The 15,781-nt window shown below is 46.6% G+C and overlaps 1 protein-coding gene across 1 annotated transcript; it reads right to left on the reverse strand.

Annotated features, from left to right (window-relative positions):
• Positions 1 to 10,077: 10,077 nt before the first annotated feature.
• LOC119266792 (ribosomal protein S10, mitochondrial-like) lies at positions 10,078 to 12,159 on the reverse strand. Its single transcript, XM_037548072.1, has 4 exons — positions 12,055 to 12,159; positions 11,842 to 11,948; positions 10,476 to 10,922; positions 10,078 to 10,348 (listed from the first exon to the last, which is right to left on the reverse strand). The coding sequence occupies exons 1-3, from the start codon at positions 12,056 to 12,058 to the stop codon at positions 10,515 to 10,517; spliced, it is 519 nt and encodes a 172-aa protein (XP_037403969.1). The 5' UTR covers positions 12,059 to 12,159; the 3' UTR covers positions 10,078 to 10,348; positions 10,476 to 10,514.
• Positions 12,160 to 15,781: the final 3,622 nt, after the last annotated feature.

Below are 15,781 nucleotides of genomic sequence, written 5' to 3' on the forward strand. Positions count from 1 at the left end.
TACTAAACTCACATAGTCCAGATTTTCAAGAGAATGTATGCATTTCTGACCATGTATATTTTCGCTACCTTACTAAACTCACCTAGCTCAGATTCTCAGACTGTGCATTTCTTGGCTTGTATATTTATACATGTGAATGACTGGAGCAAATCACACTGACAATCAATGAATTCAATGCTTGGTTGGCCTTATATGCTGCTCCACATTTAATAGCAAGTGATATATCAGCTATGTCCATTTGACAGAAAAATGAGAGAAATTTCGGATTCCAGAGAGAGACACGTGTGTGTTTATCCAGAACTAATTATGCATCGATCTAACATTGCTGTCAGATTACAGAACATGCATATCTCTAGGAGATGGATCTAACATTGTTATCGGATCATGGACAATTTGCATTGTCTCTCCACTATGAATTACTCCCTCCGTTCCAAATTACTTGTCTTAGATTTGTCTAGATACGGAGGTATCTAGCATTAAAATGAGTCTAGATACATCTGTATCTAGACAAGTCCAAAACAAGTAATTTGGAACGGAGGGAGTAGATTATATAAATGACATGGATCACACATGTACTTAATTGAACATACCAATACACCAGAGGAGCAACAGCTTACTGTAACAGACTGTGTCAATGCAATATGCATTTGACATTAGCCAATTATAGGTGAATCAATTCTCATCCACATATAGATAGTTAGATTCGGTTACGTAATTTCCCATGCATTTAGACATTCATGCTAGCTCATATACTCAGGCTAAGGCAGAATAAGAGGATATGTTACTATAATCAGATAACGCAAGAATCGGACACTTAAATCCACATATTATTATCGGCATCACCTAAAAAATACATGCATGGTTCCATCGACGATAGATATAACCAGTATCAAAAATTAAGATCCATGGAGGTTGGATAGTTTGTAACCTCCAGGCTCAGACCACTTGAAGCAGTTCTAGTACCTGCAACACAAGAAAGCAGCCAACAAGCAAAAAAACATCCATCGACTAACTAACATATGATTTATTCCAATCAAGAGATAATTCAATTGCCCAAGAGAAAATTTTCGTCATCTTATTATTACCTCCTTTTACCTATGGCTGCTCATGTGTCTGTCGTTTTAACCACAAATACTTTGTTCACGTGCCTTGAGAATTGCTCCCTGGATTTCTTATCAATATGAGGTGATCGTAACACGGTGTACAAGGCTCGTGATTCAGGCAACCCAATCTTGCGTGTGTAAGGCTCAAGCCCCTTCACATTGTGTTTTTGGTTATTGAAAGATTTCATCACTATGCGTATCTTGGCAGGCAGGTTCTAGGAGTGCATCCTACTTGGGTATATATCTTCCTTGATCTCTTCAATAGGCTTGTGAAGCTACAACGATAAACAACTTGGTATTGTTAATTTACAAGAAAAGAAGTAGCAAATGTGTCCTCAACTTTTCTTCTCAGCAATAAGACTTCTAGCCTTTTTATAATACCATCTCCTTTGCAACATCGAGATATATGCAGTGACTTAATCCATTACCAGAAGTCAAATCTAGAAATTGCGTACACAGACTTATAATTTTTTGTTAATTAATCTACCGATGTTTCAAACTTTTACGTTTAAATACAACCTGTGATAAAAAAGACAAAGATCATCAGTTCTGAAAAGACCATCAGAATTCTCTTTCTTCTCTTACGCCTACATCGATAGTATGTAAACTTCAAATTTTATTCACAGATGTCAGTGCTTCCCAGATCAAAACACACTCACACGATGGTGGATTCAGTCTCCAACTCTGATGAACTCTGACGGACATAAAACAGAGAGGAGACCCAGTTTTGCGACGCGTGAAAAATGTGTGTTTTCTGTTTCCTTGATTTTATTCAGATGCGTATCAAACTCGAGCATCCACAACGCCCACGATCCGTTTGACCCACGTCATCCTACGGACCGAATCGTGGCCGGTATGCCGCACGATTACAACAAGTAAAACGCTACGACTAAGTCTGGCGCTAAGCATGCCAGAGCCCTGAAAAGATAAAACCTCACGACCACACCATGAACTAGCACGCTTCAGGATCAGACTAAATGCGTACACTGACGCTTATGAAAAACAACAGCTAGAAGATAAAACTATAACGGGAAACAACAAGGTTAATTCTCACATTTCACCTCCTTAACCTTTTGGAGCCTGTCGTCCAATCTGCATCCTGATCCTTCCCTTTAGTTCCAAGAACTTGATTCTTCCCAGAGGCTTGGTTAGAATGTCTGCCAACTGATCATCCGTTCGTACATGCTCCACTGATATCTTTCCATCTTCAACACAATTTCTCACAAAATGAAAGTGAGTATCAATGTGTTTACTCCTGTCATGGAGCACTGGATTTTTTCCCAAAACAATTGCAGACTGATTGTCAATTCTCAGTGATACCTTGCTCGGTTCCTTGTCGAGCAGTTCAAACGGCAACCTGGATAGCCAAATTCTTTGGCAAGAAGCAGAAGTAGCAGCAATGAATTATGCTTCACATGAAGATAATGCTACTGTCTTTTGTTTCTGTGACACCCAGCTGATCGGGCAGGTACCCAGGTAGAACAACACTCCTATTGTACTCTTTCGATCATCAATGTCACCTGCCATGTCACTGTCAGAATAGCCCAGCAGATGTGAGTTCTTGCCTTCTCTGAACTCATAGAAACAACCATCTGCGATGGTGCCTTTGACATATGTCATGATGTGCTTTACGGCTGCCATGTGCTCTGTTGTCGGTCTCTCCATAAAGCGATTGACAATGCCCACGACATAACATATATCCGGGCGTGTGTGCACAACATAACGAAGGCCACCCACCATGCTTCTGAATTCAGTTGACAATTGTCTTGCTCAGTTTCAATTTTGCTTCCATTGGAGTATTGCCTGGGTTGCAACCTATCATTCCCATCTTCTCCAGCATCTTTCTTGCATAACCAGATTGAGACAAAATGATGCCATTTTCTGTCTGAGACACCTCAATGCCCAAATAGTAACTCAGCAGTCCAAGATCACTCATACTAAACGTGCTCTTCATTCGCCTCTTGAATTCAGTATATCAGTGTCAATATTTCCTGTGATTATTAAGTCGTCAACATAGACGCCCACAAGAAGCAAACTGTTACCCTCTCTCCTTTTGTAGACTGCATGTTCAGATGGGCATCTCTCAAATCCCAGCTTATTCAAAGTTTGGCCCAGTTTGGAATTCCACGCCCTAGGTTCCTGATGGAGACCATACAAAGCTTTCTTTAGTCTGCACACTTTTCCTTCCTCTCCAGCAGTTTCAAAACCAGGTGGCTGCGAGACATACACCTCCTCAACTAAATCACCATTGAGAAATGCCGACTTGACATCCATATGATGTAGTTTCCATCCTTCCTGTTCTGCCAACGCCACTAGCAATCGGATAGACTCAAGTCTCGCAACAGGGGCAAACACCTCTTCAAAGTCTTTCCCCTACCTTTGCACATAGCCTTTTGCAACAAATCTAGGTTTGTGCTTCACCACCTTGCCCATTGAATCCTTTTTTAGTTTAAAGACCCACTTCAATCCAATCGGTTTATGGCCTTCTGGAAGATAACATAGCTGCCATGTGTTATTTCCAACAATTGAGTCTAGCTCCTCCTTCATGGCTCTCTGTCAATTTGTGTCCTTCTATGCCTCTTTATAGTTGCTTGGTTCATCTAGAGCAAATAGACACAAGCCGGAGTATGCATCCTCAACTTGCATGGTTTCATCATACACATCTGACAATGGACGCTTGCCCTATGGTCCTTGCGATGGCTCTGAATAAGGTGTCTGCCGTGTCTCGCTTCCAGGTAAAGAACCCAGGGACAAGTCGACCGGGATCGGCGCCGCCCCTCCAAATGGCCGGGTTTTGATTCTAGCCATGGGCCTTCACACGGCTGAGCTTCTTCCTGAATCACCTGTCGTGTTTGTCGTGCTCTGCCCTGCTACAAGGCCTGAACCCAACTGCGATGGATACTGATGACAAAAGTGTTGTTATCATCGTCAATTGTAGCAGGAATAGCACCCAAGTCCTATCGCCTGTCTTCCTTGAGAGTATTTGACAAAAAACTACCACATTAGGGTTGCCGTCCCACATAACTATCACATTCAAAAAAGTGACTAATAACTACCAATTTTTTTTAATTTTGTGACTAAAAAATATCACTTTCAAAAACTGACCGGTTTAGACGATTCAAACACGTTTATGACATGCGGGACCCGCCCGTCAGGGCTGACGTAGCGGCAAAGTCAACTTCGTTTATTTTGACCGTTATGACAGGTGGGGCCCACACGTCGTTCTTCCTCCTCCTCTGTGTATCTTCCTTTGGCATTTTACCAAACACCTCCTGTGCATCATCCTATGCTGCTTTCAGCCGGCGCCCAGTCGCCCCCTCATGCTCCGGTGGCCTTTGCCGCCCTGCACTCCGGTGGCTTTCCATGCCAGAGGGTGCCGGAGCAGAAGCCCGCGCAGCCGCACGCGAAGCTGAGGTGCTGCGAGCTCTAGGCCTTGTTGCCGCCTCCCTCGCCGGCCTCCCTTCGAGCTGGAGCTCGTGGTCAGCGGCAAGGAGCAGTAGCAGCGGCGGCTGCAAGCAACAGCACCACGAGCCTCGCCTGCCTCGGCGCGCTCGCCGAGCTCCTGCTCATCCCGGAAGCCCTCGCCGCCGAGCCGCAGGTCGCACTCTGGTGCCGAGATGACAACAGGCTCGCATTCGCGGTTTGGTCCCTGTGTCGCGCCGAGAAGGACCTAGCCCACCTCTCCGCCTCTGTGCATGCCACAGTCAAGTTCCCCATGCCCTCCGCGTCCAACAGCGCGGCGGAGGTCGAGGTGTCTGAGGTGCTCGCCGAGGCCGTGGCCACTGCCGTGTTTCGGTCGTCGAAGCCGTGTCCTTTGCCGCCACCTCCAAAAAGACCACCGCAACATCCTCTAGCATAGGAGCAGTAGCAGCGGCCGCAAGCAGCATCACCACAGCTCCGGCCTCCTCTCGCCTCCTGCGACGACCGCGGGTGAGCCAGAGCTCTGCAACACCCTCCTCCCCTTCTGCTGGAACGGGACATTGAGGCTCCCGCCCGCCACGAGGCTCGGTGCAGTGCGCGAGGACCACGACGAGCAGCTCCTGCAGCACGTGCGAGAGCCATGGCGAACAGCTCCTGCAGTGCGAGCACCTTGGCGAAGCACCTCGGGCAGGTGACGCGCGCACCTCGTTGTCGTCCTGGGCGTGCGAGGATGGGCCGTCCTGTGGACCATCTTCCTCGGTCAGGAGCGGCGGGGGCGTCTTCACGGTGGGCGTGTCACCGGAGTTGACCTGCTTCCCTCCCATGCACAGGAGGTATTTGGTAAAATGCCAAAGAAAGATAGAGAGAGGAAGAAGAAGAATGACATGTGGGCCCCACCTGTCATAACGGTCAACTTAACGGTCAAAATTAACAGAGTTGACTTTGCCGCCACGTCAGCCTTGACGGACGGGTCCTGCATGTCATAAATGTGTTTAAATCATCTAAACCTGTCATTTTTCAAAAGTGGTAGTTTTTAGTCACAAAATTAAAAATTTTTGTTAGTTATCTGTCACTTTTTTAAATGTGGTAGTTCTGTGGGACGGCAACCTCTAATGTGGTAGTTTTTTATCAAATACTCTTTCTTTAAAGACACATGACACCACTAATTTTCTCTTGACAGGATCGAACATACGGTACGCTTTCGACCCTTGCTCATATCCAGTGGCGGAGCTATGTGTGCTCCTGGGGTGCTGTGGCCCCCCAGCCTAAGCAAAAAGTGTGAAGGAATTTTTTTAGAGGATTTAGATGAGTATAAATTTAGTATTTGGCCCCCTCAGGTCTGCCAGTTTTACCATTTGCCCTCCCTCCCTAGACTTTCTTCCTAGCTCCGCCAGTGCTCATATCTGACAAATATCATCTGTGAGCTGCGATCTGAGAGCTTAGTGATGCCTGGACCCACCTTCTTCACATGACCCACACACCCAAAAATGCACAGCTGTCTCACATTCGGTGTCACACTTTTTGTAGGGGATCGATTCAGCAGATAGACAACAACATTGACAGCCTCTTCCCAAAATTTCCCTGGCACTCCCATACTTTTGATCAAGCTTCTCGCCGTCCCCGCCACAGTCTGGTTTCTCCTTTCAACAACACCATTCTGTTGAGGTGAGTCCGGCGCTGTCAGAAAATGCTTGATCCCCCGCCGGTCACATTGCTCTACAAATTCAGTTGAGGTGAACTCTCCTCCTCTGTCTGTGCGCACCCCTTTCAGTTTCAGGTCACGCTCCAGCTCGGCAGCAGTTTTGAACTTACAGAAGGCGTTGAATGCCTCGTCATTGGTGTGCAGAAAAGCAACCCACATGTACCTTGAGTGATCATCCACGACCAACATAAAATACTATTTCTCGCTGTGTGTAGCCAGAGTAATCGGGCCACGCAAATCTGCATGTACCAGCTCGAGGGGCTGCACTGCTCCATACACTGCCTCGGTTAGGAATGAGTGCCTCTTCTGCTTGCCAATCATGCACCCTTCGCAGATCTTGTTCACATGTTCTATGAGAGGCATGCCTTCTACCATCTCTTCAGTGCACGGAAATTTACGTGACCATACCGCTTGCGCCAAAGCCACGCCTCTGAATCTCCCATGGAGAGCAGACATACAGGTTCAGTTTGCTGAATATCCAGAACATACATTCGGTTCCTAGTTCGCTTCATACGAGCAAGTACACTTCTCTGACGGTCCCACACTGTCATCACACCATCCCCAGCCGCACACCTGCACCCATTTTCATCCAACTGGCCTAAGCTGATGATGTTCTTCTTGAGACATGGAATATAGTACACGTCAGAGAGCACACGGTGCTCCCCGGTGTGACACTGCATCATGACTGAACCGCGCCCGCAGATCTGAAACGCTCCCCGGTGAGATCCCCTTGTCACCAGTGAGTTTCGGCACCACTTTTTCTTCATAATGGAATAAGCTAATTTTGTGTTTTGTTGGAGATACGAACGATGATAGATCATACATACATGCTATTATGAAACAAGGAGTAGTTGTCTCTCTGATAATGGGCCGCACACTTCAATAAACAGGAATGTGCGGTGACTATGTGAATGGCCAGAGCAAATCGCACCTATATTGATTCTATGATCGCAAGAACGATCTTTGATAATTAATGAATTCAATGCTTAGTTGGCCTGATATACTACTCTATATTTGATACAAAGTGATATACTAGTAAGTCCATTTGACCCAAAAAATGAGAGAAATTCCGAACTCCAGACAGAGATACATGCATATATCCAGTGCTTATTTGCACATCGATCTAACATTGCTGTCATGTTACAACACACATATAATACCAGGATGTAACATTTGCACACCTAGCTTGTCGCTTCGATTTACATGTGTCTTAAATTGGGCCGAGGATCTAGAGAGGGAAAAAAGGGCCCCCGCGTCGCTCCGCACGAGCGACACGGGCGGCAGACCCGAGCCACCACCGGCAGCGGCTTCCGCCGTCGTCTCCCCCCCTCGCCGCCGCCGGGATGCTCCGCCGGGCAAAGCCCGTGTGGCAGCGGCGGCGGCGGGGCTTCTTCTCCAGGGCGCGGGTAGCCCGTGGCTGGCTCGTGCGGCGCCAGCGCATGGTCGTCGCGAGCCCTTCGCCGGCGGGCTGGAGCTCCTCTCCTCCGGCGGGGGCGACGGATCCAGGGCCCTCCCGCCCGGATCTGGTGGTGTGCAGGCGTGGCCGGCCTGCAGCGGCGGCTCTGGCGCCATGGGGTGACGGCTCGGCGGCGCGCATCTGGCGTCGGTTGCGGACGGCGGAAGGGACGCCGGGGCGGCGGCCTCGGCCCGGGCTCCGGCGTGGCTTGGGCGTGGACGGCGTGCGTGCGCCCGGCGGCGGCTCGGTTCTGGCTAGTGCGCGTGGGGCGCGGTGACCGGCCTGGCGCGACGGCGGAAGGCGCGCGGCGGGCGCGGTGACCGGCTGAGCGTGGCGGGTGGGCTTCTCTAGGGTGCGAGGTGTGCTATGGAGGGACTGCCTGTTGGCTGCTCTGCTTCTTCGCCTGAGCAGCTCCGATTGGATCTGATGCGAGGTGCATCGATCTGGATGCTGCGCTTCGCGATGTGGCTTTGGTCGCTGCGGTGGTGGTAGCCATGGTGGTGCTGCGGTGGTGGACGGCGGCTTCGGCCAGGGGGTGGTGCGTGTCTGGTCGCGGTGGATCGTGGGATCCCGCGGCCAGAATGAGGTCGGCCTCAGCAGGTGGTGGAGGGTGGGCGGCGGTCGGTGGTGGCAGGTGGTCGGTGCATCTTCGGGAGAAATCTTTGCTCTGGCCTTCTTCGGAGCCGGCGACGGCGGTGCCCGCGGGTGTCGTGATCTTTCTTGGAAGCGTCGTCGTGAAGGTGTGCTCCTCCTCCCCACGGCTTGGGCTTCGAAGGAAAACCTCAGATCCGTTGGATCGGGCGATGGAGGCGTCTTCGCGTCTTTCTCCTCCTTGGGGGCATCGTCTCGGAGCCGGCTACGACTGGGAGACTGGTGGATGGCGGCATCTTCGCCGTGGATGGCGGCATCTTCGCCATGTGGTTTGCTGAGGCGGGGCGCTGGTTTCTGTTTGGCAACGATGATGGCGTCGAGAGGAGCTCGGGTCGCGGCGTGGACTTCGACAGACGGTTCTTCCTGGCGTGTCCGAGGTGCTCTTAGGGCATGGTCGGCGCAAGTCCTGCATATTTCCCTGGTGAGGCTCGTCGTCAAAGTCGGAGTTGTCGGTTGCTTGCGCGTGTGGCCATCCGGTGGCATGTGCCGTCGTGGCTTCTATGCAGCTGTTTGCGGGTTGGCTTAGAGGTTGAAGCTCTATGGTGAAGTCGGAGTCGCTCGTTCAAGGCAACCGGTGATGACGAATTGACGATGACGCTTGCGGCTCCTCGGCGAGTGCCTTTCTTCTTTGCAGCTTTGTGTCCCATGTCGGTGGCCAGGTTGGCCGGTGGTGCCCATGTCATGTGGGTTGAGTTGTATCGGTTTTAGCCTGGTTTTCCGTCAATTAACCGGGCAATTCTCTTCTTCTTAATCAATGAAAATGGCAAATCTTTTGCCTCGTTTCAAAAAAAAAAAAATTGGGCCGAGGATCAGTTCCAAGTCAGTGTATAAAAAGGCTTCGCCTTGATTGCCAGATTGCTCGGTAGAAAAAGGCTAAATTGACGCGTGGTGACAAGCCTGCAGTGGCTGACTGTTCAGTGTCGTCCCGAGACTGTAGAAGAGCAGAGGAGATGACTGAGAACCGCTTCACTGAGGAATACAGAGCTGTCGTCTATGAGTCCACACATCCTCTAAGTCACATCTTCAAGGCTCTAGAGAAGTAGCCAATTGGAAGGCTGGAGACCAGCAGATCACTATTGCAACATTCATCACTTGGCATATCAGGACCTATTGCTCAATTTGGGGAATTGCGCCCTCCTCTGTGCCGTTGCGATAAAGCAATATTTGTCCTGATACCTCTCAAGCCTCAAGCTTCTTGTCTCTTCGCCCCATGCTCTATGCTATAGTGGTGTCTTACTAAACCCACCCGGCCCGGATTCACAATGTGTATACATTCCTTGGCTTGTATATTTTATACATGTGAATGGCCAGAGCAGATCACACCACCGGGCGATCATGTGATAATTAATGAATTCAATGCTTGGTGGTCCTTATATGCTGCTACATAATTAACCGGAAAATGAGGGAAATTGAGGACTCCAGAAAGAGACACGAGCATATATCCAAAACTTATTTACACATTGTTGACAGGTTACAACACATGCATATTTGCAGGAGTTACTTACAGATGGATCTAACATAGTTATCAGGCTTGTCTCTCCGCTATGAACAAAACTACATAACTTTCCGCTATGAACAAAACTACATAAACGACGTGGAACACACAAAGATGCACTCAATCAAGCATACAATACATTAACCGCTTACTGTAATTCCCCGTGTATTCAGACATTCATGCTAGCTCATACATCCAGGCTATGAGCTAGCTATAGGTGAACCAATTCTCGCCCACATACGCATAGTCAGATTCAGTTACTTAATTAACCATGTATTCAGACATTCATGCTAGCTCATACATCCAGGCTAACGCGGTTTATAACAATAGTAGGATGTTACTATAATCAGATCACACAAGAATCAACAATGCCTAGAATCCACATATTATTATCGGCATCATCTCCAAAATACATAAATGGCTCTATCCGCGATAGATATAACCAGGATCAGAAATTAAGAACCACAGAAGTTGGATAGTTTGTAACCTCAGGCTCAGATCACCTGAAGCAGCTCTAGTACCTGCAACACAAGGAAGCGGCCAGCAAGCAAAAACCAATTAGTCCATCGGCTAACCAACCTATTATTAATTCCAATAATGGGATTATTCAACAGCCACAAGAGAAACATTTCGTCATCTTGTTATTACCTCCTTTCTCCTATGTCTGCCTTCTGTTTTGGCCTGGAACTACTGTCTAAGCAGGCCACCACCTTTGCTGCAGCCAATCATTTTATCCAAGCGCGTCTTGAAACTAATATTGACTTCATACTGAGCCCCCAGTACACGAAGCCGTTTTAACCAAAAGAACTTCTTGGCCAGCTCATGTGTCTCTGCCTTTTTAACCACAAATACTTTCTTCACGTGCGTTGAGAATTGCTCCCTGGATTTCTTATCAATATGAGGTGATCGTAACACGGTGTATAAGGCTCGTGATTCAGGCAACCCAATCTTGTGCGTGTAAGGCTCAAGCCCCTTCAGATTGTGATTTTGGTTATTGAAAGATTTCATCGCTATGCGTATCTTGGCAGGCAGGTTCTGGGAGTGCATCCTACTTGGGTATATACCTTCCTTGGTCTCCTCAATAGGCTTGTGAAGCTACAATGATAAACAACTTGATATTGTTAATTACTACAAGAAAGGAATTAGCAAATGTGTTCTCAACTTTTCTTTTCAGCAATAGGACTTCTATCCGTTTTTCAATACTATTTCCTTTCCTACAGTGGGATATATGTAGTGAATTATTCTACTACCAGAAGTCACGAGAAAATCTAGAAATTCCGTAGACATACTTCAACTTTTTTTTTTGTTAATTACTCTACCTATGTTTCAAAATTTGAAGTCTAAATACAACTTGTGAAAAAAGGACAAACATCATCAGGGATAATTCTGAGAAGAACATCAGAATTCTCATTTTTCATACTCCTAACACAGACCGTGTTTAAACATGAAATTTTAATCACAGATAGAACAAGTTTAGAGTTAAATGTACATCTGTTTCAGAAGTTCTTGTAACTTTCGATAGTAGATTGCATGAAGATCGCCCAATAGGCCTAGTCTCACCCAAACTGTCTCCATCTTGTTATCATAATTGATCATACAAATTCCAATTCGCAAAACGCCTACTTTTTTTCAGTTTAAGTGGCCTCTGGGTGATATCGCTCTAAGAGTATATGGCAGGAGCTGTGCTGTTTAAACTGTTTCCAGAGATGAAAATTGCTGCCAAACGGGCCATATGCTAATAGGGTTCCAATGAGCCTCTTTATGCCAAATTAAATGCCGATAGGCAGCATATAAACATGTCTGCATAGCATCACGAGTCGGCATAGTGCAGATCCACACCAGAATCAACTGCTATTCATTTGTCACCTAAATCTGCACCTGTCTTCCCACAGAGACATTTCACACGCTAAAGTAACGAACGGCGACACGGCCGCACAGATCGAAAAACACAGATGAATAACACTACTCGCATCAAGAACATGAGGGAGGGTGGGATCCGAGAGGGAAGCCAAACCTGTTTGGCATCGGAGCCGAGACGGCGCACGGTCACCGGCCGCTGCACGAGCCTCGACAGGTCCGGCTGCTTCCTCCTCCATAGCTCCGACACGAACCTGTAAGCGCCTGCGAACCACGTGTTCGTCGGAAACGGGGGCGTAAGAGTCCGCGCGAGAATGCTAACCGGCGAGATCGCGGGAGAGGGGGGGAGCTGGTAGAAGGAGGCGCTCACCCATGGCGGCCGGTGTGTCCGGCGGCGGCGAGGTGAAGTTTGGAGATGGGCGAAAATGGTGGCAGTCAGATGGGCTAGGGCTCTGGAATGGTTGGGCATCTGCGGGTCACGGGCACTCTCATGGGCCGGGAAACTGGCTTTTCAATATCACCTGGGCCAGACGTCCGAGCACGTTGTTTGTCTTACGGTTTTTTTTTTCAAAATCACTAATTGAGGAGTACTAACACTCTCGTCTTCTTAGGTTGTGACGAGTAACGTGTTGCATATGCGCCACATGTCGCAACATGAGAGTTTTCCCTTTTCGTAGATTCATTTATTCAAAACGTTTTATCTCTTAAACCGCGCGTCTAAATTTAGAACCGATTTCATCGTTGGATTCCTCCGCCGAGATTTTTAAAACTAGATCCCATGTTGATAGGATTTGACAAAGTTTTTTTTCACAAAAAACCAAAAAAACTGAACCAGAAGTATGGGTTTTTTTTTTCCGAAAGAGGCACGTCTGTGCCTCTGGTTGGATTATACCCGTGCCTCTCGCGGAAGCAAAACCATGCCTCTCGCGAAAGAAATTTTTTTTGTTTCCGAAGGAGTACGGCCGTGCCTCTCGTGAAAGAAAAACATAGAAAACACATTTTTTTTGTGTCTCTCGCGAAAGCACAACTGTGCTTCTCGCGGAAGCAAAACCGTGCCTCTCATGAAAAGGAAAACACGGGTGTTCTTTCCGTTTCCGAGAGACACGGCTGTGACTCTCGCGAAAGTACAACCATGCCTCTCGCGAAAGCAAAACCGTGCCTCTCATGGAAAAAAAAACAGAAAACGCATTTTATTTCGTTTCCAAAAGGCACGGCCATGACTCTCACGAAAGCAAAACCTTGCCTCTCGCGGAAGCAAAATCGTGACTCTCGCGGAAGAAAAGAAAAAGAAAACGTGTTTTTCTTTTTGAATGTTTTTTTATCCAAAAGCTAAGGGAGACTGGTGAAAAACCGAAACGTCAAAAAAATACAGTTTAAAAGCCGAAAACGCGTGCGGAAAAAAATCCGGAGGAAGCGTCCAGAGCGCGACACGTGGCGGGCAGCTGAGAGCGTCAAGTGACGCTGATCGTTGTGAGGCTCCCGAAGATGCGCTCATCAACTAGTCATGCTCACTTTTTTCCTTGTATAAGAAATACAAAACACATACTTACCCCTATGAGCATCGGAGACTGTGCCGTCACATATTGAGATCGAGGAAATGAACATCATTGAGAAGTCTAAAATATATCCAAGAAAATGTGAGAACATGTGTCAAGTCTAGAGCTTGAATCTGGGTGGATTAGTTTCACCATATAAGAATTCTAATCATCTGAGCTACGCTTCGTTCAATGTTTTTTTCTGTTATTATACAAGCTCATTTGCTCAAATTGGAAAACTAGTAGAACTGTTGGATTGCTCTTACTCAGATTTTTTTAATGTGTGGACGGCAAGCCTACCCTATTTAATGGATCCGGCACGTGCACTTCGGTTTCCTTCTAGAGACCTGCATTTTTTTTTACTTTTACTCCCCTCATATTTACTTTTTTGTTAATTTAGTAGCATTTTTCATTTTCTTTTGGAATGAATCTCTATTTTTTATTGGAAAGCTATATATTAAGCAAGAATGTTAGGTTGTTTATAATGTTCTTTAACTTTTTCGATAGAACTATTAAAGTCTCTAATTTACAGTTAATTTCCCTTTGCTAAAGTTTGCACAATTTGTTTATCCACTTCCTTCTCTATAAGGTTGTGTTTTCTGGGGCAAATAGTTAGCTTTATTAGACATCAAATAGGGGATTAAATTCTTGGTGCAGAAGATTCAATACATATGTTTGTGGTTGAAGCCTCCACACCACAAATCGATAGTCTGTTCATCGCATCACAGCTAATTCATGAGGAAAAATAGTACAACAACTCTTTATCATCGAAAACACACTTCTCGCATATGCTCCATTGTTGCCTTAATCTCCGTGAATAGGTAAGCCCACTTTGCTGCATCGTGGAATGTCGCAATCACCGCTTCAACTAGAAGAGAGCACTCATATTCTATTATCATCGGAATGTGGATACATTTAACTGCCTACTTGGCACCTTCATGTAACTCAAGGCTATCAACACCCATTGTGGCAAGCCTATTCTCAAAATCTGTATACATTCTTGCTACTTGATACCTCTCAAGCCTCAAGGTTCTTGGTTCTCTCCCTGCCCCTCTATGCAATAGTTGTGTCTTACCAAAGCGGTCTGACCCCTATTCTCAAAATATGTATACATTCTTGGTTTGTATATTTATACAGGTGAATGGATGGATCAAATCTTACTGTTATTCGAGGATTGTGATATGGGTGTGCATCAAGGAAAAAAATAGCGCGCTATAGCGGCGCTAATAGCGCGCTATAGCGTTTCTGGAAACTAAATGCTACGCTATGTAGATTTCACTCGCTGCGGCGCTATTCACGCTAAATACGGCGATTGCGCGTTATAGCGTGTATCCGCGCTATTTTTTCGACGGCGTTTTTTTTTCAGACGAATTTTTCATCAGCCCACTATACTTTTGAGCTTTCTGGCCCAGTAACCAAGCATATCTTCTCCTCCAGCCAAGTGAACCCTAACCAACCTACCGAGCGAGCCCTTCCCAAATTGAACGAGGCGACGGTGGCAGCGGCGGCCGCCGGTGCTTCGCCCATCTCCTCCAGCAACGGCCGGCCGCCTCTTGCCGCCTCCTCGGGTCGCCGCACCGCCTCCTCGGGTCGACGTCGCCTCTTCGTGTCTTCGTCGCCTCCTCTAATCCTCTTGCTCGGGTCGCTGCCGCCATGGCAGCAAGTTCATCTGATTCTGAATGAGCTTCTGCATCGTTGTTGGTTGGCTCCTAAAGTCCTAAGTCCTTATTTCTGCTATTTTGGACCTTGCTTGTTGGCTGTTTAATTTATCTGTCTACTTTGTTTGTCTGAAATCTGAATGTATGAACTCTGAACAGTGCTATATGCCTATATCTGGACCGTGCTTTGTTATCTGAACAATGTTTTAGCCTTGGTTTTAGCTGCTGAAATCTGTCATTTGTGTTGATATATCTGTCATTTGTATGCTATATGCTGAAATCTGAATAATGTTTTGTGAAACGCTATTTTGCAAAATAGCATGTTATTAGCATGCTATTTTGTTTATAGCGTTTTTTTAAGGCTGCACTATTTCAAATAGAAGCTATTTTTTTCCTTGGTGTGCATGCATTTCAATGTTTGGTTGGTATGGAATGCTACTCCATATTTAATACCAACTTACGAACTGATATATTAGTATATCTATTTGATCGAAAAAGAGAAAATTTGAAGTCCAAACACAGAACACATGCCCATATCCAGAACATACTTACACATCGATCTAACATTGTTGCGAGATAACACATCTACATAGCTCAGAGTTTGGGCCAACTTTAAAGCCTTGGTTTCGTGAAACCTTTTTTGTGTGGCACAGAGAGACATGTTTTTCCATTTTTCAGGTTTTTCCACACCTTCTACCACACCACTATCATAATTTGGACCTCTAGAGTTAGCAACCCCAAGTGATGCGCACCATCGATAAGCTTACATGGTAACCAATCACCTAGTTTTGTTTGTTTTCTTGATTTTCATTTTAAACATGTTTTCCCAGGAAAATAATTTGTTTGATGTTGTGGTATTTTTCCAATCTAATATTTGGCATAAAAACATCATGAGTTGTGCTTC

This window comes from Triticum dicoccoides, chromosome 3A (assembly GCF_002162155.2).
Source record: "Triticum dicoccoides isolate Atlit2015 ecotype Zavitan chromosome 3A, WEW_v2.0, whole genome shotgun sequence".
Lineage (NCBI taxonomy): Eukaryota > Viridiplantae > Streptophyta > Magnoliopsida > Poales > Poaceae > Triticum > Triticum dicoccoides.